The sequence below is a fragment of the Nannospalax galili genome, unplaced genomic scaffold (genome assembly GCF_000622305.1).
Source record: "Nannospalax galili isolate Female #2095 unplaced genomic scaffold, S.galili_v1.0 scaffold999, whole genome shotgun sequence".
NCBI classification, from domain to species: domain Eukaryota; kingdom Metazoa; phylum Chordata; class Mammalia; order Rodentia; family Spalacidae; genus Nannospalax; species Nannospalax galili.
This window is the reverse complement of record NW_008344824.1, coordinates 1,529,609-1,547,738: the sequence shown is the minus strand read 5'-3', so window position 1 is coordinate 1,547,738 and position 18,130 is coordinate 1,529,609. Positions and strand designations below refer to the sequence as shown.

Sequence of the window (18,130 nt, the reverse complement as noted above, 5' to 3'; positions counted from 1 at the left end):
GACATGTGCAAGGTTTTGCAGACACAGGAGCTGAGTTTGATCTTCAGAACTCATGTAAGAAAAGCAGGGCATGGTGGCAGGCACTTATAATATCAATGTTGGGAAGGCAGAGACAGGTGGATACCTGGGGCTCACTGGCCAGCCAGCCTCGCCTACATGGCAAGTTCCAGGCCAGTGAGAAACCGTGTCTCACAAAAAGGTGGATAGTACCTTAGGAATAAGCATTTGTGCATGAATACAAACACACACACACACACACACACACACACACACACACACAATTTGAAATAAATTCTAGTTCTATTCTGCATTCTCTCAGACTTGAAAGTATGAAACAAAATTTCTTGTGTCTACACTCAAGAGTCTAAATTGTTTTTGTTTAAAACAGGGTCTCACTTTATAGCCCAGGCTGCACAGGAACTCATTATAAAGTCTGGACTGGCCTTAAACTTGCAGAGATTCTCTTGCCTCAGCCTTCTAAATGCTGGAGTTACAAGTATGTACCACCATACCTAAGACTCCAAATTTTATTTTTCAATATTTTGATGTTTTTGTTTTATGTGTATGAGTGTATTGCCTGAATGTGCACAAGTGCATCCACGTCACAATGCCCATGGAGGTCAGAAGAGGGCATCAGATCCCCTGGAACAGGAGATATGAATGGTTGTTAGCTGCCATGTGGGTGCTGGGAATCGAACCCAGGTCCTCCACAAGAGCAGCCAGTGCTCTTAACCACTGAGATATCTCTCCAGTCCAAGAGTTCAAATTTTATATCAACATCTATCATATTTCATGTCAGAGCAGGCAAAGAGGAAATAAGAATGATTGCTATCAAGATCAATGAAAACTGAATTTCACTTTTCCATCAACCATTGTAGTGGTTTACTGACTGAGTCAAGTTCATTTATTTATTAGCTTATTTGTTTATTTTTGCTTTACAAAGAAATCTGGAGTATTAGTAGATTTATCATTACCCTACAGTTTATCACAGAAGGCAGGTAAATATCAAAGAAATACAGAAATACAGGGAAGACTTGGGTGCTAAACTCAGTGACTGGTTAAAAAAGAGAATTTGTTTAGATGTGGTAAAACCCACAATCCTGAGGGACTAAATCCCTGACAAGCAGGCAGAGCCACTGATAAGTAATAAAAATGTCTCAATTCCTCCTTCTTGGTCTGAGACAAAGGCCTGGGGGCCCTCTCTCTAGCCAGCAGGGTCCTTTTTCCAGCTGACCTGTCTAGACCAGTTAAGGTAAGATCAAGGTCTGAGGGACCTATACATATCTCACTCAGTACTTGGCCTGTGACTTGTAGGCTATCTCTTGTTTAAGTTGGCCAATCCAAAATCAGGGGAAGAGGACCTGCTCCATACCACTGAAAACACACCCATGTCCTCCTGGGGGTTTTGGATTTTTCAGTTTTTGGTCCTCTCACTACTCATGGAGAGCTTTCCTCTGTGAGTATGTACATGTGTGTTTCTTTACTTTTAATAAAGGCTGTTATCGGTTACTTTTTGCTGCATGTAAGATTGTTCTTGCCTTTTAATTATTTAATTGGCAGAGAAAATGAACCTGATCCAAGACCCTTGGAGAGTAACAATACCAATTTCAAAATCAGAAGTAATTTAAAAGAGACAGCTGAATAAATACACATGGATAGGAATTAAACCAGACTGTTTTGTTCCAATTGCATTATCATGACTTTAAATGATGGCTAATTTTTAAAAATGATTTTCCAAATCCATTAATAATTAAGTAATTCTGCTTGTTCTGTTCACACTGGCAATTTCTTGATTATTTATTATACCACCAACAGACATATGAACCCTCTCACTCTCTGTCACCTACATTCTTACATACCCAAATATTAATAAGCACAGTTCTCTAAAGTTAGCTACTTGGATATATCTGAATTCACTTCATCTACAGCACATGCCCCATTATCATGAAAACCCTAATGATGTGGCTTTAACTTGAAGGTGGCTTTGATGGGCTTTCAGGACAGCAATGCAAAGACGATGCACCATTTCCCATGAAATGCAAGAATTTCAAGGCTGAGTCATCTCCAGTTCCAGGTTAGTAGTTGTAGACTCTCTGCTGGATGAGTTCTGTGGTATAGCTCCAGTTGCAGGTCTGTCTAGTTCTGAGCCTATTCTTTATCCCTTCTCACTGATTATGGGAGTTAATCCTTATCCAGTTAAATGACTACCTCTGGGGTTCCTTTCATTTATTATTTTTTATTTTATGTATAAGAGTGTTTTGCTTGCATTTATGTAAATGCACCCATGTTGTGTAATGCCTACAGAGGGCAAAAGGGCACTGGATCCCCTGGAATTGGAGTTACAGATGGTTGTGAGTTGTCATGTAGTGTGCTAGGAACTAAACCAGGGTCCTCTGAAAGAGCAGCTAGTGCTCTTAACTGCTGAACCATCTCTCCAGTCCCAATGAATATCTTTTATTTTTGAATTAGAAAGTAAATGAAGCATCCAGAGCAATGGATGAATAACAAGCTTTAACATTTAAGCACGTGGGTCCAGACTTGTACCTTCATTTGAATCCTGTCCCTGGCCTTCAAGTGCCTCTCTTTTCATTTGTGCAACAGACATAGCAATGCCTCAGAGGATACCATCTGGCATTTAGGAAGTGTAGTAATCTGATGCTGTCCCGAGTTTCTTTAGCATCCTGGATCTTGTAGAAATTAAAAGATGGATGTCCAGCTGAATGAGGGGACTCTCTATAGCCCAGCCTAGTGCCAGGGTCCATTCTGATTTGTGGATGCCCAATTCCCACCAGTTATTAAATGCCATCCCTACATACTGTTGAGAATCAGCATAGCCATAGTTTGAAAAACTTAGGAAAGCCGCAATTGGATGAGGACACCTCACATTATGTTTAAAACTAAAAGCAGAGCAGTGTTGCTCCACGGCACAAGGTTGAACAAATTGTTGCCCAGCCTATATTCCTCCCTGACCTGTGTGTTTGTGATGGCTTAGATCTGAAATGTGCCCCACATATCTATCATGGGCTAGTTGAAGACTTGGTCTCAATGAAGAAGTGTTCAGAGGGGATGTGGAGAAGACTGGATAATGAGGGTTTTAAATTCATCAATGGATTAATCTACTGAAGGGTTCATAGCTTAGTGGATTATTGGGCAGTGGCGGAAACTTGAGCAGTTAGGGCTTACTTGGAGGAAGTAGGTACCTTTTTTTTTTTTTTACATGCAGGTAATACATGCATACACATAAAATAAAAATAATAAATAAAAATATTTTAAGGAAGTAGGTATCTTTGACATACCTGGGATACTTGTCCCTGTGCCTGCATGACCCTTCCCAAAGTCTCTCTGTCCTTCTAACTGCCATGAGCTGAGCATCCTGGCTGCATTCACTGCCATAAAGTACTATCTTATCACACACCAAAACAAACTTTTCTTATGTTAGCTTGATTTATGTCAAATATTTTGTCGCAGTGATGGAAAGCTGACTTAACACAGTGTCCAACCCTTGAAACTTCCCTCCTCCCGATCAAGAAAAACGACTAAGTGAGCTGGTGTTTGTTACTTTGACACTAACAGGGTACACAAATTTCCTAAATCAGCAGAGTCATTCAAGCACAAATCTCACTTAGAATAATAATACTAAACCTATAAGAATCAAACCACACTGCTTGAACATAAGGACTTAAAAGGGAGGAAACACAGAGTCCAAAGGGTGAAAACTGATGATCTAGATAATAATCTAAAGAAACCAGTCTTGTTTTTAAGAGTTAAAATTGATGAGTAAGAAATATATTTGTATTACATATTTATATAATGTATATACAAATTTAGATAAATATATTTTAAAAAATATGATATGTATCGAAAGCCCAAAAGTACTTGTAGAAAAAAATTTCTTTCCAGGAATGTATCATAAGGAAATAGTCTTAAATATCAGGAGATACTTACAGGAAAAATGATATATATGATTATGCTATTTATTTCCAAATAATAATAGTATTCCAATTGAAAACAACTTCAACACCTAATAATGAAGAAATGATAAAACTTAGGTAGGCATACCATTAATATCACCCAATCATTTACGGCACACCTATTAAGACTCTGCAACAGCATAGATAAGCCATGGTAGAGTGATTAAAAACAAAAGAAAAAGTTTGCAAAAATCTGGCATCCTTACATGTTAAAAAAACCCATCACTGGAAATAAATCATATATAGTGGAAAATACAAAAAAGCCGTGTTAAAAGTTTCACAGTATTGTCCTTGCTTCTGTAATAATAAGCTATCTCCTTTTTCCCAAAGTAGCTACATGTTTCAAATAGTCTATATGGACGGAATATGATTCTTATAAATGTAATAAATTAAATAAAGAAGCAATTTCATTCAAAGAGGAGAAAACCAGAATTACATGTTTATACTATTTTCAACAAAATGACACAAAACACAGAAGGAAAACTAAGTAGCCTTTCAAAACCCCTTTCAGCACTGTTCCTCTCCAGGCTGCCTGTGGTTGTGAGCTTGCACAACTTAAAATAACTCACCAAGAGATGTCACTGTTGCACTTAATTGGAGCACGCCTCTGCCTTGACTTTCCAGGAAGCGAGCCAAGTCCAAAGAAACTTTACACAACCCCACATTAATTGTCAGGTTGTTCTCTTCATTCCAAACCTCTTTTCATGAAATTAAATGTCCAATGCTTTTCTAAAATGACGCACATAACTATGGTTGCACGGTTATGAGGAGTATGAGGTTCTCCTGCTCAGTAGTTACTGCCCATGTAAACATGGCAGACCTAACCCACGCTCATCACACACAAGCGTTTCCGATTGGAAAGTAACAAACTGGAGAACAAGGCATTGTCAATATGCACTGAGATAATAGCAAAAAAATGAAAGAGGGAACTGTGGGGAAAGAAGGGTAGTGAGAACTGGGATGGTTTGGTCAACCCTATCAGGCCATCTAAAAGTGGAAGCAGCTAAGGGGGCCCAGTGCTTTGTAACTAGGGAGTCAATGCTTCTGTGTCTCTGTGAGTGAATGAATTGGAAAGGAGAAGGCTATGTTTTTAAATGGGTCAGCCTGTATTTGGCAGATTTCCTGCCAACCTGTTCGCTTGTTATTTGAGCAGCTGAAGAGAAAAGTTTATAGATGTGCAAGGAAGATAGGATACTTGAACTTCACAGGAGCATACAAAGCATATCCGTCAGCTAGCAAATGGTATTCATAAGTTTTTACCAAAATGATACTAAGTGACTAGCAGCAAAATGGGTTCTCCCACAAGGAGATTTAGGCATTAAAGTTCATGAGACAGAGTACTTTGAAAATAAACTACAAACACAGTCACCTTCTAGTGCACAAATTTCAGATCACCAAGATATGCCTTGGTTTTCTGCAACCTATTTATTCTATTCAATGATCCACATATAAAAATGCAACTTCAGCCTCTTCATGCATATGGCTACATTAAGTGCATATAAATGAGCCTCTGCTGACCACAGAGAACCATGGCATAAACACAAAGATTTCCACTTACATTGAGATCCAAGAACAATTCGCTTCTGCTTCGCTTTTCTCTTTCTTCATGGTGCAGAAATGGGCCTGCTCTGTATCCCAGGACCCAAGCACCTCCATCCCTACTGGCAAAGTCTTTAGCTGTCTGTTCATTGAAGCTGTCCCAGGGAAAGCCTTCAGAGGAGATGCCTAAGCAAACACAGAGAAGACCATTAATGACACGGCCGCTGAAACACAGAGTCAGCATGTCTCCTTACTCTTACTACACTTTCCAGGCTATTTAAAATTGCTCTCCTTCAAAAGTACTTCTCTCACTTTTGGGGGATCATAAAACGTAAGCACTCATCCCCAAAAGGTGAGTCTATTAGCTGCTCTCAATACTCCAAAGTCCTACCAGCCTAGGCTCTAGGTTCATGCTCATTAAGAATGGACTCAAGAGGAGAAGTCGGGGAACAGAGGCCTGGGCTTCTGACTCTACTACTCCAAGATGTCAACTGAGCCAAATCACTAATGCACCTGTTCTTCTGGGACAGGACCTGTACTTTGTTTCAGCCTGGTTTCTAGGGGAATTCATGGTGATTTTGGGCATGCATCAGTTTGTACTGGGGGGAATGCTGCATGACTAGCCTGCTTGGGGGTGATCTTTGTCATCTCTAGAGTATTAAGCTAGCTCATTCTTACTGTACCTATGTCAGGATGACAGTGGGGCCAAGCACTGTCCTTAGTCCTGTTCTTCAAATATTTCATAAGCTATAAGTATGGTAACATTAGTGTTCCCATTTTTGATAGGAAAACTGAAGCACAAAGAAAATATGCAAGTTGCTCAAGATCATAACAACTAAATGAAAGATACAGCCAGGGTTTGAACCCAGGTAGTTAAATGCTAGAGACTATGTTCTTAGTGACTATTTCACACGGTCTCTGCCTGGCATCCTGGAGATGGCAACATGTGTTCTACAAGAAAAGGATGTCATAGTCAGAATAGCTGCATGCTCTATCCCTTGTTGAGCTACAGTTTAGGTCAGCATACTAAGAACTCAAGATGTCCTTTAGTTTAAAAAAAACCAAAATCCTAACTCTAGGAAATAGGATCCCCCCCAAAGAAAACTTTATTTGGCCACATGATCCATTTAAAGGAACATCTGCTAAGCAGGTATGTTAGAAGACATCAGTGTTCTACTAGAACACAGTTTGGAAAATATTAGATTAAATCAAACCAAGACAAGTCTCACAAGGCACTCAAATTCCTAGTCCTCCTGTAATTCCTGATAAGCAATCTTGGCAAAACATTAAGCAGCCAGGTGGATGCTAAAGGTTTAGGCTTAAGAGTACTTTTTCAGAAGGGATCACTGGTGGATATGTGATAAGGTGTATATTACACATGACCTTTGAAAGAAAGGCTCTGTGGAGGTGATCCAAAGGCAGCCAATGGCCTCTGCCATGCTGAAAACCTGACTTACGAGTAACTTGAGATGAGAAGAATGCAGCACACAAAGGGACTGGGGGACAGCATGCTTCTCCTTTACAAAACAGTAGCATTTTTAAAGAAAGGGAAGTTGAGAGCAGCTAAGGTTTTGCTTTTGTTTGCTTGTTCTGTGGGGTTTGTTGATCTTCAATCACATTTCCAAGTGAAGTAACACAGGTCACAGTGTTACTACAGTTGCCCACTAGAAAGCTGTCCAAAAAGCACTTTCAGCCACTGAGAAAAATGAGGGTTCAAGACATCACAGCTCACGGTCACCTTTGCAATGTAGAGTGTCCGAAAAGTTAGAACATGGGCTCTTCCTTTATGTGGACAAGGTGCCTTGAGGGAAGGGCCTATTCAGTTGAACCCCTGACTGCCTGCTGTCTCTAGCCAATTGGTCATCTGGGCTTGGATGTAGGGAGTCATGTGTTGTGGAGTGTTCTGACTCCTGCTCTGAAGGGGTAGGAAAAAATCGAATGCCTAAAAGAACTTCAAAGCATTTCCACTCATGCAGCCCGAGAGGAAGCTGGTGCTGGGTACACTTTAACAGAAGAACTTCAGCTTCCATGGGCATGCCTCATTCCTCCTTTCAAATATTCCTGTCCATGCTGATGAGAGAAGAGGAAATAAACCTTTTAGATTTATGACGTGTTTCACAATGCTATCTCATGTCCAGAAGTTAGAACTACTAAGTCCCTCACTTCATCCCTATACTTTTCATATTGGTAAGGAGTAAATGCAGGCTTTAGATGAAGTTTGCATGGATTAATAAAACAATATATGTACGAACACCACAAAACACATTGTACAATACTCACGGTAAGATATCCATATCATCAGAGGCATATCGTCTGGTGAGACTAAGTTTTATTATTTAAATACGAAAGAGCGGTAAATTCACATAATGAGGGTTTGGCGTCCCCAGATGAAACGTGTGCATGTATATACATGCTTACACACTTGCAAACATGCTCACATACCTGCTGTGTCTAGCCAACACCAACATCAATGAGGTGAAAGATACAATCCAACTCAGACTTTGTATTGTCTATACAGAGGGTAGACAATAGAAAACTCAAACAGAAACAATAAAAGTTAACTGAATTCTGGAGATGATTTTCATTTTAAAGAATCAATTTCTAATGCCTAATATCTAACCAGACAATATCCCTATGAAGAAAACATGCAAGATAAAACCATGGTAATTTTGACAAGGATGATTAGGACAGAAAAGGCAGGCTATACGCAACATAACACTGACATAGAGAAGATATCGGTTATATAAAATTGTTATTCTCAGAAGTTTGACAGACTAAGGACAGAGGACAAAATCACCAAAAAGCCATCACAAATCTGTAAAGTGATTTTTAAATGAAGAGTTTTAATAATATAAATACAAATGCTTTGTAATGTCCATGTCTATATTTATTAAAATAGGGAATTTTCACATTCTCTTTAGATGAGTAATCAAAAGAGAGAAAACAGTTAACTTAAAACTAGGTAAATGTGTCAAAACAGTCAATGGCCACTTGATTTCTGATAAAACAGATTATCAGAGTGTTAAATCATCATTGAACATTTTCTGAAGTGCTCAGTCTTATCAATTTAATCAAATTTCTTTCCTTTTAAGGCATACATTATGAGTCTAATCTTATTAAATATTTATTAGTTATTTTGTTTCTCAAAGACTATTCAACATCTTGATTGGCCACATGTGCACGAACAAGCTAATTCCACAGGTGATCACAGTTAATGGGACGTCCAGCACAGACACACAAAGGATCAGGGGGCTTACCTTTGACAGTCTGTGCGTTCCCAACCATTCACAGGGTGAGCTGCACTTCCTGAGGCTAATCTACAACATCAGCATGGGGGCTGCTGCCAATTATCAAAACAGTGGAAGCAGACAGAAAGAAAAGGTAATATTCTATTTACAACAGAGGCAGTGTTCACAGTCCGTCTTCCCCAGAATACAATGTGTCTTCTCTGGAACATGAGATGCTGCCCAAATTCTTTGCTCTTTTCTGCTTTGTCAATTTGGGCTGCGAATCTGCACTCCTGCCCCAGTAACTCCTTTTATGAGAGTCAATGTTTCATATTTCCCCTGCCCCATGGGGGTTGGCTTTGGCCATGTGACTTGTTCTAGCCAACTGAGTGTGGGCAACGTGACAGTGCATAATGCTAAGCAAAGCCCCAGAGATTGATATCTTTACATTCCATCAACATGAGATGGGCATTCCCTGGGGAGCCTAGAATTGGACACCTGCAGCACATCCAAAGCCCATCCTAAAACCTGGGTGCAAGCTCAGCTGAACTCACCATGTCAACTCTCAGCCAGAGAAGGAGAAACACAGATTCCTCTTGTAAAGCCATGAGACTCTGAGTCCATTTGTTGAAACAGCTCATCATATATGTGCTCTATCATCTGCCCCCATGAACAGGACTGTACCTATTAGAAACTTTATTTCAGGTGAAGGCTTAAAGACTACAATATTTTTATATTTTAATTTTCACTGAAAACAATTACTTAATGCATAAGGCTATGTGTCTGTCATGCATGTGACTGACTGTGCAGTGGTCAGAGGACAACCTCAGGTGCTATTCCTAACACACCATCAGCTTTCTGTTTGAAATGGAGTCTCTTTTGGTCAGCAATTTTGCCAAGTAGGCTAGGCTAACTGGCCACCAAGCTTCCAGGGATCCACTAGGATTCCAGGTGCCCACCTTTTTACATAGTTCTGGGGATCAAATTCAGGTTCTCACACTGTGAGGAATGTGGCTCACTGACTGAGCATCTCTCCAGCCTCTGTATGAAGTTTTGAAAAATCAAATGAAAACTCCTGGTACACCCATTTCCTTATACCAAGATACATACAAACTACATCCAATCAAAAAACTCAACCCTTATTAACCAGGCATCGCCCCAAATCATTCAAAGAATATACAAATACACATATTTCCAAAAGATAGATATTTATTTATTTGCAAAGAGAATTGGACAAAGTCCTTGAGGAAGAAAACTAGGGTCTTTCAGACTTTCACCCCTTATTTCCCCATCACTTCAAACCCTTCCTTGAAAGCAATCATAAAATGATTATGCCAAGAAAAAACTAAGAGCTCAAAACACTCTCAGCTTGAAACTCTCATGAGTTTTAGCTACTAATTCTGGAGACTGTAAGGCTAGCCGCCTGTCCTGGTTTGTTTCTTCATTGCTGTGACAAAACACTCTGACCAGTACCAACTTGGGGAGGAAAGGGTTTATTTGTCTTACATCTCCCAGGTCACACGCAGTTCATCAGGGAGCCCAAGGTAGGAACTCAGGGCAGGAACCTGGAGGCAGGAGCTGGAGCACAGGCCATGGAGGAACGCTGCTTACACGCTTGCTCCCCTGGTCCCTGCTCAGCCTGCTTTCTTATGCAACACAGGCCCACCTGCCCAGGGGTGGCCCCACAGTGGGCTGGGCCCTCCCACATCATTCATCAAGAAGATGCCCTTCAGACATGGCCACAGGCCAGTCCAATAGAGGCAATTTCCCATTGCGGCTCCTTCAACCCAGGTGTGTCAAGTTGACACTAAAGCTATCCAGCATACTGCCAAACTTAAAAATAAGAGGTGATGTGTTCTTAACTGTAAATATTAGAACTGGTCATCTATTCCATCATTCAAACGTGTATGTATAAGTTAGACAGAAACAAGTTATGTGGCTAATGGAAAGTAGCGCCGCTCAGTGCATACAGGGAAGACACATGCCTATGTGCATAATTATTCACATCTACGCCACAGCTCTGGAAAAAATCTAGTCTCCTGGCCACCTTCTTTCAGAGTTAATATTCTATAGTTCCTTTGCCCCAATTCCCACTTACAGTGGTTAATACCATGTAACAAATTAGCAAAGTAGGTAGAATTTGGAGAAGGAATTTTGTCAGTCTATCTCAACTTCTAATTCTCCTCATTAGAAAAACTTGGGGAGATAAAATGAGCAAGGACCAACAGGCCCTTTTCACCAAGTGATGGAATTGCATTATGTGGAAAGTGTGGTCAGATGGAGGAAGGCTACTTGATCAGGAAGTAGGAAGGACTGGGGAGCAGCTACAGCAATTTGAGACTCTACAAGGAAAGATTCTCAGCTATCAAATGAATGCAATGTTGTTTGAATTTGTAAAATCATGTTTAACTTCACACTAAATAAAACACAGTTTAGAGTTGGAAGGGTTCTTTTATGTCTGCCCACCTACCTGCCTGTTTTGTAACTGAGGAAACTGAATCCCAGAAGGATGCCAATATTTTTAACAGGGTGGCAAAGCTTGAATGAAAATTCAGTTTTCTAGAAAATCTTTTGCGCTACTTAGAAAAGGGCATTACTGCTAGTCTACAGATAGGAAAGTTGAGGTGTGAAACAGAAGATGGATGGATGGTTAAGAGCACAGGCAGGGCTTTGACAGGTGAGTTCAATTCCTGGCTGTCACTAATGCCAATTGCTTGACCTTAAAGTTACCAAACATCCATGCATCTTAATTTCCTCATCAATAAAACTGATAGTAAGGATAAGTCTGATATTGAACTAGACTCAAACTATTTTTTTCCAGAAAACTTTCTGTGAGCTGTGGGTGTATGAATTGCATGAGGGACATAAATAAGTCCCTTAAAGAAATCTGTATGCAATAAAGCTGTATTAAACATCAGGCACTTAGGTGAAGGAGCATCTTTTTGTGACGAAGATAAAGAGAACAGGTAGGCTCATAAGAATTCATGGAAGCACTGCAGTGCAGCAGATCCCAAATCTGTTCAAGTTCTAAAAATAGAATTCACACCATCTGATGCAACAGCTCTGAGTAACTGGCTAAATCATCCAGAAAACAATAGCTCCTCGGGGTTCTTCAGAGAAACATTAAGACATTTCTTCAGTGAAGGTCAAACACAGCCTCGAGGTCCAGTGAAACTATTTATAGACACAGATTCCAATGAAACAGTGTATAAATACACACTGTAATGATTATTACATTAGCCTTCTTTCATGCCTTTCCGTGTGAAGAACAAGGACATTAAATGAGGGAAACTGGTTTGTGGATATAGCTATGCTGAATATTGTAACACATGAGAAACAAGAGGCACACATTCAAAGTAGCACAAATGATGGCAAGAATGGATAGAGAAGGAAGGAAGGAAGAGATAAATCTAGGTAAAGACTGAAAAAATTTAGGAAGTTGCAGGATTCAAGAGCCATCAAGAACCTCTGCCTAGAGGATCAAGATGCCTACTCCTAGACAGTGTCTTCTTGGCGTGACAGGGATACTGCACCCATGAAATCTCAGCCATATGGCTTCCAAAACAAGACTTGCATAAGAAGACCAGCTAACATGCCAGTGTGGATGGGGGAAATTTCACAGGGTCCCACCTCTAGACGAACAACTACAACCAATCAACAGATGCTGAGGGAGGGGGGAAAAGTTTTCTCCAGAGATGAGCTCCCTGATAGGTTATCCATTCCTAAGTGTTCAGCCCTAAACACATGTACACAGGAAGATGACTGAATGGAGTTAGTAAAACACACACACACGCACACACACACACACACACACACACAAATGTATGTATGTAACAATAATCAAAGAGGACAAGAAATTGAGAAGTGGGGGGGCATGGGAGGAGTTGGAGAGGATGCAGGGAGGGGTGGAAATGATATGAACGTAGTACTTAGCTATGAAATTCTCAAAAAAATGTCTTTAAAGAACTCTGTCTAGTCTCAAATAGTAAATGCTCAAGAAGATAGATGTTGGAGCCAGGTGTGGTGGTACATGCCTTTAATCCCAGCACTTGGGAGGCGGAGGCAGAGCTCTGTGAGTTCAAGGCCAGGCTGGTATACACAGTGAGTTCCAGGCCAGCTGGGGCTACAGGGGGACCCTGTCTCAAAAAGAAAAAAAAAAAAAAAGAAAAAGAGAGAGAGAAAAAAAAGAAAAGAGAAAGAAAAGAAAAGAGAAAAGAAAAGAAAATACATGTTGGCTGCCAGATGTATCCCAGCACTCAGGTGACGGAGGCAGGTAGATCTCTGTGACATTGAGGCCAGCCTGGTTTCCCTGCCTCAAAAAGCAAAACAAAACAAACAACAACAACAACAAAAAGACTGGATGTGGTGGCACATGCCTTTAATCCCAGCACTCACTCAGGAGGCAGAAGCGGCAGTGGATCTCTGTGTGTTCAAGGCCAGCCTGGTCTGGTCTACATAGTGAGATCTAGGCCAGCTGGAGCTACAGGGAGACCCTGTCTCAAAAAGAAAAAAAAAGGGGGGCGGGATTAGATGTTGATATTTCAAATGTCTAAGATATCAAAAAATTTGGCATGTTGAATGATAAGGAATATACGTCTTTAAAAACATTTTAAAGTGGAGGACTGGAATGCAGGAAGCACACCACTTAGTAGTTACTATGACAGGGAAAACACTTTCTTTTTCATGTATTATCCCAATTATTACTAGATAGGTGTACAAGCAGGAGGGCCAATCTTTTAAAAGATATGCAATAATTAAGGGGAGATGATAAAGGAAAAACTACAAAATACTAATCATTTGACTATAAAACATGTTAATGAGTTTTTACAAACTCCTTTCCAAAATGAAATGATTTTCAGACTTAGAATCATGAACATACATAACACGATAAAGAAAACAGTAAGTCTTCACTAGTATCAATAGTAAACATTTAAGAGATAAGAATAAAATATGACTCTAAGCATGTTTGCAGAAAAGTAAGTTTGAAAGTACAATCCAGGGGTTGGAGAGAGAGCTCAGCAGTTAAGAGTACTGGCTGCTCTTGCAGAGGACTCAGGTTCAATTCCCAGCACCCACATGGTGGCTAACAACCATCTGTAACTCCAGGTCAAGGGAATCCAACACTACCTTCTGACCTCTGTGGGCACTGCATGGCATGGGTGCACTTACACACATGCAGGCAATACACTCATACACATAAAATAAAAATACTAAATAAAATTTAAAAATGAAAGTACAAACTGGGACTGGAGAGATGGCTCAGTGGTTAAGCACACAGGCTACTCTTACAAAGGATCCAGGTTCAATTCCCAGCACACACACGGCAACTAATAATCATCCATAACTCCAGTTCCAGGGGATCCAACACCTTCTTCTGACCTCTGTAGGCACTACACACCATGGGTGCACTTACATACATGCAGGCCATACACTCATACACAAAAAATAAAAATAAAATATATTAAAAAATGAAAGTACAATCATTATTTCACTTCTGTTAGCAAAAGAAAGAAAAATACTGGTCCTGTGACTCCAATATACATTTTCCTGGTATAAAATTCTGTTCTTCTAGTCAGAAAAGTGTTTTTATTACCTTGACTGCCCAGTGATTTGGAATTAAAGTTCCAAATTTCTCAGCAGAATTGCCAAATATCAGTCTTTGTGGAACATCCAGATTCCCAAATCACCATCTTTTGCCAAAGTGTCTTAAACATCAGAATTTCTAGATCCCTTCTCCATCAAGCATTAGTGCTGAGGAGCCCTGTGTTTTGCCTCAGCAACATTAGTTGAAGTTCCCACAAAATTGATTGTCCTAAGGGTAAGTAATATCTGACATAAGGAGTTGGCTATGCATCATACACTTAAGATACATCACACATGACAGAGGACCTACCCAGCGATCCTGCAAGTTAGGTATAAAGCCACCCCATCCTAAGGGTAGGAAAGCAAAACGGGAAGTTAACTTTGCTGGGGAGGAACAGGAAGAAGTAGAACAGAGTTCAGAACCTATAACCCAGGATTAACCTCTACCCATAAACAACTGAAAACTAAATAAACTATGGGAAACAACTATTTTTAAATGTTTAGGACCAGGCAGAACAATATTATAATCCTTAGGAGAGCGGAAACACATGAGGCGTGCCACATAGTGCCTGTCATTTCTGCTGAGGTGATTTCTGGATTGAAAAAAAAATAGCACACCCCTGTGACTTTTGGGACATTATCAAGCATTCTAGCACATGTAGAATAAGAAGCATGGGGCTAGGGCAGGAAATATTCAAGAAATACTGGTGTTAAATTTTCCACATTTGAAGAAAAATATAAATCCACAGATCAAGGTAGCTCAACCAGCCACAAGTGGGATAAATGAAACGAACTAGTAATAAATAAAATGGCTTGAAACAACAAATAAAACATCAGAGCAATCAGAGGGACAAATGGATAATATTATAAACTTCCTATCAGATCCTGAAACAGAAGACAGAAAGTACTGAAAGCACTTTAGGGGAGTTAAAATAAATGGAGAAAAGAGAAATATTACAATGAATACTTTATGAAAAAGATATAATTCTAAATTTGCATTATCTGTACCTAATAGAACAACTTCAAAATACAGGAAGTAAAAACTACCAGAAATGAACCAAGAACTATATAAATTCAAAATTATGCTGGGAGACTTCAGCATTCTTCTCTTATTAATTGATACAAAAGGCTGACACAAAATCAACAGAGAAGCCAGGACTAGTGGCTTGTGCCAGTAACTCCAGCACTCAGGAAGCTGAGGCAGGAGGATCATTATGAGTTCAAGATCAACTAAAAAAATACCAAATTAATATAAATAATAATTTTTAACCATCTATTCCATCTGATATTTATAAAATGCCCTATTCAGTAACTGAAAAGTACAAATTCTTTTCAAGTACATATAGAATTTATTTCCAGATATTTGGAAATTAACACACTTTAAGTAACTCAAGTGTTAGAATCATAGGAGAAATGTGAAGATATTTAGAGCACAGCTAATACAGTAATTCAGGGAAATTTATAATCCTACCCAACACTGAGTGACTCTCCTTTACTCTGGCTGACAGCATTTTTCTTTGGACTAGGGGGATGTTGGACACAGTTGATGTGTATTTATCTCATAGAAAATAGTAACCATACATTTCCTGAATGCTACTACTACTGAAGCCTTGCCTGCCCCTACCCCATACTCAGATCTCAGAATACATTTCATCTCTTGGTTGAGGTAGGTATTTAATAACACTCTTGAAGAAACAAGACCACCTCAAGAGAAAGAACCTGGACACTCACGGTAGGTCCTGAAAACATAGCCATTCTTGTTCATTCTACAGTGAAGTTCCAGTTTAATATCTTTACAGAGACACTTCAATTAGCATTTGAGTTCCCAGAGCAGCCAATGACTGCCAGACAGCCAAGGAGAGATTCTAACATGACAAATGGGAAACTGGAGAAGAAAAAGAGAGAGAGACTGCACAGCTCCACACCTGCTGTACCACAATCCTGAAGAGAATACTTCCAGAAGCACTGTGCTGACCTGTGCTCCTCTTCCATTCTTGCAGTTCTGGCCAGCTTTCTGACTGGTCACTTCCTTTCTCTGTCAAGCCTAGGACTGGTTAAGGGCTTCCCATGGCTGCTAGTCCTGGGACCTTCAAAAATACTTGCTTCTTTTCCTAACTAGGTCATTGGGTCTGGATACAACCTCTTAAGTACCATCAGTTTGGACTTTTTAAACCTGCTGTCTAGTCTGTCAGGAATTCTGACAAATAGAGCTATTGATATTGGTAATGATATTTATTTCCTGCCCTTTGGCAGTCTCATGTTTACTAAAGCATACAGGCACTTCTACCTAATGCTCACCATACACTTTAGAATAAGAGTAGCCATGTAACTGGCCCATTTAATCTTTTGTTTGCTACCAAAATGACCAAACACTCTTTATATTCTACCCTGAAAAAAGGCAAGAAAATTTGACATAGCCCCAAAATAAAAGTAGTAACAATATACTCCAATCCTTTCCAGAGAAAAATGACTCAACTGGCACAAAACATTTTGAAACCAATAAAGGCACAGGTCCGAGGAGCTATGCTGACATACTTGATAGTGATACCATATCTGAAATAGCATCTGCGATTGGCATCCCCTTTTAATTGAGTTTACAATAATCTAGTTGTTCTCTAAAAGCCACTTAGTGTTCTTATTAACCAAAAAGGAATTTCAGTGGCAACATGCTATATAACAGCATCTCTATATCTTTCTGATCTTTGATATTGGCAGAAATCTCTTCAATTTTCTCAGGGCTTAGTTTATGTTTTCAACTGACAGAGAAGACAATATAATGATCGGGGGGCGGGGGGCAGAACACATAGATATGAGGGCCAAAAAGAGGTGGGAGTAGTCCTTCTCAACATTCCACCTAACCACTCGCCTGCAGTATTTGTACTTTCTATGGGTTTAGAGATCTTGTGCATAGGGGCGCCACTTTCTGTAGAGGACACAGTCGTGGTTTCACCATACAGGAAGCTGAACAAACTCCTTGGCCATTTTAGTCTTATACATAAGAGGTATGTTACTTATTGGGTTTCAGTGCCCAAACATGAATACCTTTAAGAGAATATTTTGAATTGAGTCTATATTAAATGTCCTGGGTGAAAAAAGCAGAAAAAAGAAATCTTATAAGCAGTCGAAAATAGAAAATTCCAATGTGGAATGTGAATGAATGTCCTAATTATCAATGAAAGAAATCCCAGGGGGAAGCTATTGCCAAATGAATATTCTCAAGACTCCCGGAAAAAGTGCAGAGTGGTATACAACCAGAAGAGTTGTTTGGCAATAGACGCATCTTCAACAGAGACCAGTAACTGTAGCACAAGAACCAAACATGGCTCGTGGCTTCCTTTTTCTATTTTTGAAAGAGGCAAAGGACAAGGAAAATCGAGGTGCGGGGAGAAGGAGGAAGAGAAATCGTGGTGACAAAGTTTATAGATCACGATGTCAAAAACACCATTAGGGGGCTGGGGAGATGGCTCGGTCACACTAAAATAGCTGCTTCACAAGCACAAGAACTTAAGTCTGACCCCCAGGACCTATGTAGAAAAAGTCAGGCATGGTGGCACATACCTGTAATCCCAGCACTGGGGAGGCAGAGAAAATTGGACCCCTGGGCTCACTGATCATCCAGTCTAGCCCATTATATGAGCTCAGGGCCAGTGAGAGTCGCAATTTCAAAAAGAAGGTGGATGATGCCTAAGGAAAGACAACCAAGGTACTGTCCCGTGGCTTCCACATATAAACATACGTACGTGCATGTTCATCTACACACACACACACACACACACACACACACACACACAAATTTATCATTTGGCTTCT

The 18,130-nt window shown here is 40.0% G+C and overlaps 1 protein-coding gene across 3 annotated transcripts in view; it reads right to left on the bottom strand.

The window, feature by feature from the left end:
- Fmn1 (formin 1) overlaps window positions 1-18,130 on the bottom strand; it is a 451,810-nt gene that overhangs the window by 320,085 nt on the left and 113,595 nt on the right. For 2 of the 3 annotated variants that reach the window (XM_008841150.3, XM_029567361.1), the window contains one exon: window positions 5,530-5,696. In XM_008841150.3, the coding sequence (XP_008839372.1) occupies window positions 5,530-5,696 (167 nt within the window). Of the gene's footprint in view, window positions 1-5,529; window positions 5,697-8,767; window positions 8,854-18,130 lie in introns of those variants that run through there. The other variant, XM_029567362.1, reaches the window with a different exon arrangement.